The 12,500-nt window shown below is 34.9% G+C and overlaps 1 protein-coding gene across 6 annotated transcripts in view; it reads right to left on the bottom strand.

Moving 5' to 3' along the window:
- LOC130054712 (zinc finger protein basonuclin-2-like) overlaps nucleotides 1-12,500 on the bottom strand; it is a 55,008-nt gene that overhangs the window by 34,365 nt on the left and 8,143 nt on the right. For 5 of the 6 annotated variants that reach the window (XM_056165242.1, XM_056165239.1, XM_056165245.1 and 2 more), the window contains exons 2-4: nucleotides 7,573-8,415; nucleotides 4,241-4,390; nucleotides 1,830-2,004 (exon numbers count right to left, since the gene is read on the bottom strand). In XM_056165242.1, coding sequence (XP_056021217.1) covers nucleotides 1,830-1,847 — 18 coding nt within the window. In that variant the 5' untranslated portion in view covers nucleotides 1,848-2,004; nucleotides 4,241-4,390; nucleotides 7,573-8,415. The remainder of the gene's footprint in view (nucleotides 1-1,829; nucleotides 2,005-4,240; nucleotides 4,391-7,572; nucleotides 8,416-12,500) is intronic. The other variant, XM_056165243.1, reaches the window with a different exon arrangement.

Genomic DNA, 12,500 nt, shown 5'->3' on the forward strand with positions numbered 1-12,500 from the left:
CATTTTTGAAGGATTATTGTCGCTAAGTGCCCTGATAGATTTGTCATACAGTACAATTATATGTCCCCCAATGATTCCGATACTGATCCATTCACTGTCCCCAGTGCCGTAGAATTGAGCTATTCAGTGACATTGATTTTGCGCTAAATCATCAACTTGTTTGGTGACCAGGACATAGATTTCTACCCTCTCTTTCCATCAAGGATGGCAACTGGTTTCAATAGCGTTCTCCCACTGCATTGTCCTTACCAAAGCTTCGCTCTCCCAATCTGTCATATTTCTGGGAACCGACATGGGCCAATATGATTTGTAGGAATTGATTTCTACAGGCGATTAATCTATGTGACAGGAAAGAAGTTCTTTTGAGTGTTTAAAATGTTATTTAAAAGTTTCATATTCTCGATTTAATATCCCCTGGGTCCCCCATATTCTGTCAGCACTGAGAAGTCACAATTTGAAACTGTCCAGGGATTAGCTACAAATTAAAAGCTTAGAACTAGGAATGTGTCTTGTGACATAAAGACAATATTGAGAACTTTAGCTTTTTTTCTCTTTTCGGAAATGTCATTAACAGGACGGTAGAAATGAGTAAGGGAATTACATTTCAGAGGCAATCTATACAGATACGACAAAAAATCTCAAAGACGTCACATAACTCAATGTGTCATCAATTGCAGTTATCATTCGATGGGAAGAAAATGACATGTTATAATCTTAAACAGAACCCAATCAGTGCGTCCGATCAGATCTAACTCAGCCGTTACAATCTAAGGCTTTGGTTTAATTTACTTGAGACTATCATTTTTTTTAGGGTTTTTCTATGTGTTTTTTTTTTAACAGTGTGACATGTTAGGAAATTCCTAAGTTAACCCCCTAACACATTTACACAAAAACTGAAATTAAGTGAAACACTTAGGGACAATGCATTAAAAGGATGAAATTCAGAGAACAAAAATTTCATCTTTATAAATTGACAAGGCAGATAATTAAAATTTCACAGATTTGTAACAACCTCTCCTTTGGTCATAAATACTTCATCTGGAAAATGATAAAACTTTACCCTGTCCTCATTACACTCTAATTTATCTAGCCCTAATGGCAGGAGGCTTTTATTCATAAACAGAAGAGTATATATAGCTTGAAGAAAAACTTTTCACTAAGGTACTAAGTGATTTTTTTCACTAAATAAAATTTATAACCCAAAATATAACAAAGGTTTTTTTTTTTACTCCATCTCATGAAATTACCTTGAAATGTCAAGTTAAATAAAAAAAAATATAGATTTTCATTCATGAAAATGCTGCACCCCTCAACATGGCCCTCTGAGGATGTGCCTTGTTACTTTGTGAATGAAGAACATCGTAGGGGGCTATAAATAGAACATTCCATCACAGAACCCTCCAATGGGAGGAAGCCCCAGTGTCATACATCAACATCTGTTTTGTTTGATCAGATCCCATTTTTTTTATTATATCTCCCTCAATAAAAAATTCTCATTTATTTTAAAAATTATATATTGTAGAGAAAGCAGAACTGTATTCTCTCCCTCTACTTAAAGTTATTTCTTTATCCTTGAGTTTGGAATCTCCTGATTTTATCAGTGAAAATTGATCATTATCTCATAAAGTCATTAATTGACAACATCAAGTTTGTTCATTCAGTAAATAAAATAAATTGAATTAACCAGGTAAATTTCACATGAAATAAATTCAATAGAAATTAACTAAAAGATGTCTACCTTTTATCTGTTCTTCAAAAATGTGACATATTACAAGTTCTAGTGACTTCTAAAACGTGTATTCCCCTTCCATAATTAAGTTTTCCCTTACCTCCAAAGGTTTCATCATCTGCTCACTAACACCATAACAAAGAGTCCTCCGCAAGGACTGTCCAAAATGTCCCACAATGCTCTGGGTTCCTTCCCTGATCTTGGTCGCTTGGTGAAGATTTTTTCTGACTGGCTATCTGTGAAGAGCTGGGGATGGTTACACAGCAGACGACTTTCTGGAGAGGAACCAAAAGCACCCCAAATTTAGACTAGCTGGCATCACAGCTGACAGAGGAACAAGATGTTCCTTACTGTCAATTTATCTCCAACGTAAACAAGGCAGCATCAGTTTGTGACTTTTCAAGAGGTTAAAACCAGTCAAAGTTAGAAGTGCTGTGGCGCATTTGCTGGATGTGTGTGCTGGGATGCAGTTGTTTTTCTTGTCTTTAATGGCAGGAAATCATCATTAAAATCTTAATATTTCAAAGGAAAAGACAACAATTTTTTTCCATCAGTAGGAGAGAGATGAGTCTGTCACACATTATGTTTTCCATTAGAGAACTTGGGTAAAACTAGTGAAAATTTTACAATAGTAATTAAGTGAATCTAGTCAGTATATACTTGACAGAGGCTGATTTCAAATTCATTTCATCCTGGGGATCACTCAAATCAAAAGTTTATTTTTAGTGTGAAATAGGAAGCCATGTGTGATTAATCTTTTGAAAAAGACAGTGATGTATAGCATGCAGGTTTTTCCTATTGCCCAATGATTGGAGGAGGTCTGGAGTGGGATATGTCTTGCCCTTAACCATGACTTCAACCAAACTCCAAGGTGGTCAGTTGCTGAAGCCAATTAACTAATGAAACAAAACATGGTCAATTTTTAAAACTTAATTACAGTGAAGAGATGGGAAAGAAGTAGCTTTCAGGGCACCTGCAAAACATTACAGGTACCTAATACACACTGAAGGTGCACAAGTCAATTGAAATTCAACAATCATATCAATTAGTCATAGCAATGCCAATGCTCAAATTTCTGTCACAGTTGAAACAAGGATTAATTCAACATAGATCTGTAAGTCCTCTTGGCATATGAAATTACATAAATATGCTTTAGTCTATAACTATTTTCCAGCTATCTATTTTGGCCAGATTAGCAGATGTCCTTGATAGAGAGGGCTGGCTGTTTTATTGTCCTGCTGTGTCCAGAAGGACATTTACTATTCTGTTCACCACTTGTATGACCCTTTTGGATAACACCCAAGGGATCTCTGAACAAGTGATCAACACCACTTGTAACCAACATTACAACCTGCATGACACTTTACAAACAACACTTGTCTTAGCAAAAATTAATTATTCAACAGACCCTTAATTAAATTGCTTGCAGCACAGTAGCCAAAAAATGTCATAATTTACCCGATTCTAACATTACTGTCCAATTCAATGGTGGAAATTACAGTCAAACTGCAGTTGGTTTGCTGCACTGTTTCTCATTGCAATATAAACTGTTTAAGAGTATTGTTCCCACAAGTTAAATTTGAATTTGGACAATTCTGTCAAAGAGGGTTCCTGATTGAACAGAAACTTATCATTTTGGACCTCATCAATAATTCATGATTTGTTGAAATGAGACAATAAAAAGCAACAACTGTTATTTAATTAGTCTGTAATAACCAGGGATCAAAGATTATTTTTTTACCATTGTCAATTGACATTTATCACATTCTAACACCCTGGGGAGAAATAAAATCCCTAAACTAACCATATTACAAAAAGTTCTTGCAAAAAACAGACTGTAATGGTTCGTCCTCTTATCCAAGTTATCAGAATCCCCCAAAAAGTTTCTGAAAAAAATGTCACGAACGTATTAAAAAAAAAAGGCAAAAAGACAATATTGATCAACAGACTGAAAGACTTTCCATTTCCAAAGACATCCGATACAGTGGAAGATTGGATTGGCCAATAAAAATTGTCACATTTTGCACGCTATAATGTTTTAATATGGAGAAAGGAGACATCCTCACCATAAAACAATTTTCTTTTCTGATTAATTATTGAGTCATTGTTCCGAATGTAACCTAATTAAATATCAATAATGAATGACCTGGAAGGTAATTTGGAGCTGTGATCTACCTGTGCAGGACATCTGTCACGAATTGTCTTGTGATAAGTCAAATTGTCATGTCTTTGCTATCAAACGGCATACTGATTTGATTAGCTCTATCTATCTGATCTGACTTTCTCCTGCAATGATCTCCAGGGGACATTAGAAAGTGTGAAGTTACAAACCAAATCAAAATTTCCTATTCTTTAATTACATTTCAAGTTCAAAATTATACTTACTTTTTTTTTTAAAAAAAAACACCCCAAAACCAGAAAACAAATTGAGAAGTCTAAGAACTTTCAAGCAAAGTGACCACATCTGAAAATATTTCCACTAAGGGTAAAATAAAACTACAAAATACTTACTGTAGAACTCGTTAATAAGATGCAAAGCTGTGATAATCGTCTGTGTGTTTGTCTCCTGGTGCCTTGTCGCCAAACTCAGTGCATGATCAATTTGACTGATTGCAGAGTCCACCAATTCTGAGAAACTTCTCTTGCTACATCTCCCAGGTGCTGGTCAAGTAAAGAAGACAGAAATAATCTGTAATATATCAAACCTCCTGAGATGATCCTGTTACACACCCACTGGACACCCTAAAGACTGGACTCGGGGCCAGCAAAGGGGGGACAGATAGGTGTCTTAGGATGTGTATACTGATAACTATTCCCTATCTTTGCCCCAGGGAGATCTGGGATTCTAGATGTGGGATAGGGGTGTTGTGTAATAGAGGTGTCTACGTCAACTACCATGTTTCCTCCTGGGGGTCATCAGGATGTTTGCTAAAGGAAGGGAGCTAATGTGGGGATAGAGAGATAGGGGTGTTAATTTGTTCCTTGGTGATGACTTTGGTTGGTTAATTCAAGACATAATTAAATGGCCACAGGATGATGATGTGTAGTTTGTCGTGGACTTTTCTTAGTAGACATATTCCCCTGAAATCCTGCTTCCTATCACTCAAAGAATAATATTATAAGAAAGAGAAGGTTGACAGAGAGAGAAGCTTAAACATACATTTAAAGTTTATAAACTTAACTTTCAAACACAGACAAACACAACACCAAATAAACAGACATGTTCAGGTCCTACACACAGTTAACAGTAATCCCACACAAAGAACCACAACCATTAATTTATGGCCAAGTGTTTTGTGTTGAGACAATCATCTCAGTTTTAAAGGGAAAGATGATAGTTTAAGAATTTATATGAAATTTCCTCTTCTCTTCAGTAGCCCCGACTGACGATAAGATAAGGCTCCCTCCATAAGCCTGAGTGTGCAGAAATCTGATCAGGGATGGAAATGACAGATTAGCATCCTGGAGTAAAACTCATCAAGCCTCTCATATTTATTATCTCTATGATAACGGTAATGCAAGATATGTTAATTGCATTATTTCTTATTATCTCTTACTTAAGGTACACCTTCACAAAAAACAAATTACACATTTCATAAATTACACATACTAATGAAAGGCAATTTAAGCCCCCAGTGTCAACTTTTACTTCTGTACATGTATCGTGCCTCAAGGCCAAATGATCTATATTAAGTCTTCTGTTTTTGATTTCTTTAATTCAAATAAATTTCTTTACACCACCCTTTGATCCACCTCTAATTCAGTGCTTTTATTCAACAGTGTCCCCTGGGTGTGTAATGGAGACAACAAGAAAACCCCTCGTGAAGGCTTGTTAAGTCCTCTGTCAGACCTTGTCCTGATCTCTCTGATTCCGGATCAGAAGCTGGCTTCACTTAATCAATTGGAGAAAATCCGATGGGTTCCTCTCACTCCTATTTAATTGCTTGACTGTTTAACAGATAATTTAGCAAATCAATTAAGCATTAAACCAATATTTTCCATTGATCATTATCCTTATTATTCAATGCAGTACCTTAAAAACATCAGCTAAGGATTAGTGTGGTTCAATACATTGTTGAAACTTTTATTACGAAAGGGCTTTTCAATTGTGATCTCTTTTTCCTGTTCTTTTTTTTTTTTGGTTCTGTGCATTTTCTTTTTACTTGAAACTTTAAAACGAAACCATGACTGTTAAAGACCAACAGACTACGCAGAAGGGAGTTAGTAAGAAATAAATCTGTTGATTTTGAAGAGAACATTGAAATATTTCAAAAAATTTGCAAAGCATGGGTCACATACCTGCTGAAAAATTCTCCCCCCTGGAACAGAAACTTGCATACAGATAAAACTACTACAACATTTAATAAGCACACATCTGGGAACCTATATTAAGTCAAATAGCTTTTTAAACATCAATGAATACACAAAAGTGTGTGCTCCAAATTTAATGCATACTTCAGGTTGACAAAGTAAAATGTCCCATTATGGTCCACAATACATAGGAATACCAATAACATGATCAATGAAACGTTTGAAACACCCCACTTTGAACAGTTGTGTCACATCAATACTTGGTGTCAACTGCATTTAAACAAATTGATCGTAATTTTCTTGGCTCGGTAGTTCCACAAAAAGGATGTGTACACTGGGGAGAAATTGTCCTAAAGTTTACATATGTGTGACTAAGTATTGATGAGGACATTAAAAGCTGCTTTAAGTTGATGTTTATTGAGAGCAATAATCAGAAGCTTGGAGTCAGGTTGCTTAGGGTGACAAGTCTCTTTGCTTCATTTTATGGTTCCTTTTCATAAACTTAATGCAAATTTCTGTGAACAAATCGTAAGAGAAAATGTCTCTTACCATTTAATTCAGAGTAAAGTATTTGCCCAGCAGTTTCCTTTTTAATGTTCAAGAAAATCAAATCAATAATATTCATAATACCTCATGCAATCAAACTCACAACACATATAGGTCTTCTGCAGGACCAAAACATTTATCACTTCCATTCTTAAACTTAAAAGTAAATGATAAAAATCTTACAATATTTCATTTCATGCAAATGATAAAAAACAATTTTGCTTCAAATGTAAATCTTAAGCTTCCATTACAAATATAATTTCAAAGAAACCACACAATCATTGTATTTACAACAATTTCTAACCGAAATTTAATAATAAATATCCAATTAACCAATAATTAATATGTCTCAAAAGGGGACATTCAGGACATCATCCTCATACTGACCTTTTTGACCTTGACATGGTGTGACCTTTGCAAAGAGCTAGGATATAAGTGACTTTGTATTAAATATTTTGCCCTTGCATACAAGACTTATACACATCATAAACATAATAAACATTTTGAAAATTCTTTCTTACCATCAATTTAGCGAAACACTCATTACCCTGGAATTGCTCTCAAACATGTCTTCATAAATAAAATATGACAATATCTTTGATTTCCTTCCTGGTAAACCATGCCTTATGAAGCTCCAACTTTTGTTGGTCATTAATCCACCTAATTAATCAAGAGCAACGACACACCCACACTGGCATAAGAGGAACCATCATTAATTCAACTCTCGAAACTTTTCACTTTTAGAATAGATCTACAACTTTCAATTTTTTCCATGTCATATGAAATTGATCAAGCATCAAGAACTAAACCAGAAAAAGTCAAGATTTCAAATTATAACATTCATTTGTATGCATAAAGCAAATAGGACCCTTTTTAAAAAAACAAAACATCAGAATTAGAAAATACTTAGTATTAAGCAAATTTTACCTGCCTAACCCTAGACAGTGTTGGTTGTATACCTCACCTGTGATTGAGTTTCGGCTTACCTGTGACATGTCCCTGTGGAGTCTGGGAATCTGTCGGCCAGGAATCGTCCCAGACCAGCTTGTCATTGTCGTACTTGCTCTATAAGCATCCAATCAATGTCCCTATCATGGTTCATTGTCACTCTGTCAAACCTGGTGCGGGAATTTATCGGATTTTAGTATAAACATTCATTAAAGTCAACCACTTTTCATTCTCTAGAACACTTCAATAATTCTTTTAAGTGATAATATTGACTTGGGCTGCAGACATACAGAAAATATTGAGGACATTTTTTTTCTCTATAAATGATATCACACTATTGACTTAAAAGGCATGGAATAAAGGCTTGATAATGGTTTTAGATGGGTGTCTCTGGGAAATAGAATATTTGACGTTTATGCATGTTAAACAAGTGTACATACTGTCAAAGCCTATGGCTACATTCAGAAATTCATAATAAAACCTTCTTTCCAGTCTCTAGATACAGTACAACAATTTGTCTCATGAGTACTCTCAGAGATAACATAATTATTTCTATAATAGAAAAAAAATTAAAATACTACATTTATAGTACTGACTCTTTATGATCACTTGTTCTTTACAGAGTGTTCCATTCTTACAAGATCTATACCATCTACTGACCGTCAAACCATCTACTGACCGTCAAACCATCTACATCTACTGACCGTCAAACCATCTACTGACCGTCAAACCATCTGACCATCAAACCATTGCATCTGACTGTTAAACCATTGTAATTTATTTGCCGAGTCACAGGTTCTTTGTCAAACTACTGTAATTTCTTTGTGGAGTGTTCCAATTCTGTATCCACCATGTTAACACCAATGTCATTTTCTTCTTGCCTTTAAAAAGAAATTTGGGACAGGGATCATTAGGACATTCAGCCATAAAATATTACAATTTGGCCATGTTTCTAATCCCATATGAATGCTTAAATTTTGAGTGAAATAACAGATATTCTAATTACACATATCATAAGAGGTTCATGGGCAATATCGCTCACTAGTTACTAGATATTCAAATGTCGCAAGAGTTACTATGTATTCAAATGTAAAACATTTTAAAAATTCTGCCACAACTTTTGTGCTTGAGAAGATTTTCTGATAATTCCTATGTAAAACTTCAAACCTTTATCATGAACCCACTCTTGGTCCAGGTGTTATATTGTGAACAAACTTCAATCTACTGTATTATAGGCGCCCCCTATATACGTAATCAACAACCTATCAGATTGGTTGTCCAAGTAAGAGCGCCACCTATATATGTAATTAATTACCAATCAGTTTCTATCTGTGCCAAATTTCAAAAATTAACAATTAATTGACCAATCAAATGCCTATTATTAATATTCTTAACCTAAGCATCTCAAGTTAGCATCACTTTCAAAATATTCTTTGAACCATCAGGCCACGTCAGTCGTAAATTAAAATTGTGGGTGTGTGACTGAATATGTGTATTGTTTAAATACAGAATCCTTATCTGTGCATTTGGACAAAGGGCATTAAAATAAACTTGTGGAAATTATTATTTTACTTTGGTAAAAATAGTACACTGTCCCTTAGCCTATTCTTCAGCTATCATTGGGGTATATCAGAGAGAAGCTATCATTGGGGTATATCAGAGAGAAGCTATCATTGGGGTATATCAGAGAGAAGCTATCATTGGGGTATATCAGAGAGAAGCTATCATTGGGGTATATCAGAGAGAAGCTATCATTGGGGTATATCAGAGAGAAGCTATCATTGGGGTATATCAGAGAGAAGCTATCATTGGGGTATATCAGAGAGAAGCTATCATTGGGGTATATCAGAGAGAAGCTATCATTGGGGTATATCAGAGAGAAGCTATCATTGGGGTATATCAGAGAGAAGCTATCATTGGGGTATATCAGAGAGAAGCTATCATTGGGGTATATCAGAGAGAAGCTATCATTGGGGTATATCAGAGAGAAGCTATCATTGGGGTATATCAGAGAGAAGCTATCATTGGGGTATATCAGAGAGAAGCTATCATTGGGGTATATCAGAGAGAAGCTATCATTGGGGTATATCAGAGAGAAGAAGTCCAACAATAAAGTGGGGTCGGTTTTTTTTGTTGTTGACATTTTAGGTCACTCTAACTTTTTCCAACACAATTTTTCAGAAAACATGAAGGGAAACAAATTGCTAAAATAGAGAAAACAATGTTGAGGTGCATCCACATTTATCATGGTTCAAATTTGAAGACATATACAATCAATCAACAAAAAGGCTCCAATCAGTTACCTGAGCATTAGTCAAAAGTATCACTAGCCCCAAAGGCTATGAAATCTATAATAATTTTCCTTTTCTGCATTCTGAAACACAGTGCAAAAACACGAAAAATATATTCATTAATTATCAATCAGGATATTTGGTATGTTTTCTTTTAAACTAGTCCCAAGCAAACTGTCCTGTTAAAAGTTCACAGTCAACAAACCATGTGCAACTAGTAAAAAAAACCTTAAAAGAATGAAGGTGTATAACAGAACAATTATAGACAACAGCTGGTTATTATAACCCTCAAATGGATCTGTTGCCCTCAGCCTACATCTTCCGGCAAATATTCGTTTTAGGGTCAAACAAAGGAGCTGCTGTCATCGAACCCAGTCAATAACTGTATAATAAAATATGTGTTATATCTACACTACATGAGTATGTTGGACCCGCCCTAAAGTCAGAACCCTGGGGATCCTAAATTCATAATTTTTACAAATCAAAATGTGCATTACAAAAGTTTATTCTATTGAAAAAAAAAATCATGTCTTTAATGTCAGACGACAGAAATTTGTGGGAGTTTTTACCCCTTCCCAAAACTACATGTACTTAAAATAAAGATTTTCACGGCCGGCATTAATCTTTTGATTATACACCTTTCCCTGGAAAAGATGTAAAGACTTAATTCACTTCAGTGAGTTACAAAAGCCAATCAGGATCACTTAAAAAACAAAAAACAAAAATTCTAAAGGCATAATAATGCGAATCAAAAGCGTTATAATGCAAAATAATGTGAAGCAAAGGTGTAATAAACCAAAACAAAGGCATAATAATGCAAAGCAAAGGCGTAATAATGCAAAGCAAAGGCGTCATAATGCAAAACAAAGGTGTAATAATGCAAAAAAAAAGGCAAAAGGTGTAACAATTAAACCAAAACAAAGGCGTAATAATGCAAATGAGAGGCATAATAGCGCAAAACAAAGTCGCTACAATGCATATAACAAAGGCATTATAACGCAAAACAAAGGCATAATAACACAAATGAAAGGCATAAAAATGCAAAACAGAGGCATCATAATATATAACAAAGGCATATTTATGCAAATTAAAGGCCTAATAACGCGATACAAAGGCGTATTAAGGAGATATGCTACACCAGAGAAATTAGATAGGAATGAAAAGTGGAGAATATGTGTACAACAATATTTTGAAATTGAAAACTTTCAAATTTACTTTATTTAGTCAAAAAATCAGTATATGCACCCAGGGGTGCATGAGCCGAGTTGCATGGGATACATTGTAAAGTCAGGAATGATGTGGTATATTTATAATTGTGAAGAACTAATTTCAGTTTTAAACTTTTCGAGTTACTGTCCAGAAACCATATTTTCTGAAGTTTTCAATCTATATTCGGTCACTGTGACTTTGACCTTTGTTCTCCAAAATCAATAGGGGCCTTGCTTTGCTGGTATCCAACAATATATCCAAGTATCATTTGATTCGGATTTAAACTTTCTGAGTTATCCAGAAACCAAATATTTCTGAAATTTCATTCTATATTCGGTCACTGTGACCTTGACCTTTGATCTATTTTCTCCAAAATCAATAGGGGTCTTCCTTACCTGGTACATAACAATATCTGTAAGTATCATTTGATTCGGATTTAAACTTTCTGAGTAATTATCATCCGGAAAACAAATATTTCTGAAATTTTCATTCTAAATTCGGTCACTGTGACCTTGACCTTTAACCTATTTTCTCCAAAATCAATAGGGGTCTTCCTTACCTGGTACCCAACAATATATCAAAGTTTCATTTGATTCGGATTTAAACTATCGGAGTTATCATCCGGAAACCAAATTTTTCTGAAATTTTCATTCTATTTTCGGTCACTGTGACCTTGACCTTTGACCTATTTTCTCCAAAATCAATAGGGGTCTTCCTTACCTGGTACCCAACAATATATCAAAGTTTCATTGGATTCGGATTTAAACTATCGGAGTTATCATCCGGAAACCAATTTTTTCTGAAATTTCATTCTATTTTCGGTCACTGTGACCTTGAACTTTGACCTTTTTCTCCAAAATCAATAGGGGTCTTCCTTACCTGGTACCCAACAATATATCAAAGTTTCATTTGATTCGGATTTAAATTTTCGGAGTTATCATCCGGAAACCAAATTTTTCTGAAATTTTCATTCTATTTTCGGTCACTGTGACCTTGACCGTTGACCTTTTTTCTCCAAAATCAATAGGGGTTTTCCTTACCTGGTACCCAACAATATATCAAAGTTTCATTTGATTAGATTGTAAAGTTTTCGAGTTATCATCCGGAAGCCAATTGTTGACGCCCAACCGCCCGCCCGCCCGCATCACCAAACCAATAGCCAAGTTCAACTTCGTTGCAACTCGGCTAAAAATGCAGTTTTAGTTGACAGCAATCTGATAAAAATTTAAATCCCCTGCTATAGACTCGAACACGCGATCTAAAGTTCAGCAGTCGACGTGCTAACCTACTGAGCTAGGCAAGAATTTTTTAAATAAATAGGCAAATATTGCTGATATCTATATTTTCATCCATGTTTTAAAAAGAAATCAGCCATTATGACCATGAAGAGTATCCCCTTAAAATGATGAAAAGGCGTATTATCGCAGATTCAGAAGGTACAAGAGGAAGTCATAACAATGCGAATG

The sequence above is a fragment of the Ostrea edulis genome, chromosome 5 (genome assembly GCF_947568905.1).
Source record: "Ostrea edulis chromosome 5, xbOstEdul1.1, whole genome shotgun sequence".
Lineage (NCBI taxonomy): Eukaryota > Metazoa > Mollusca > Bivalvia > Ostreida > Ostreidae > Ostrea > Ostrea edulis.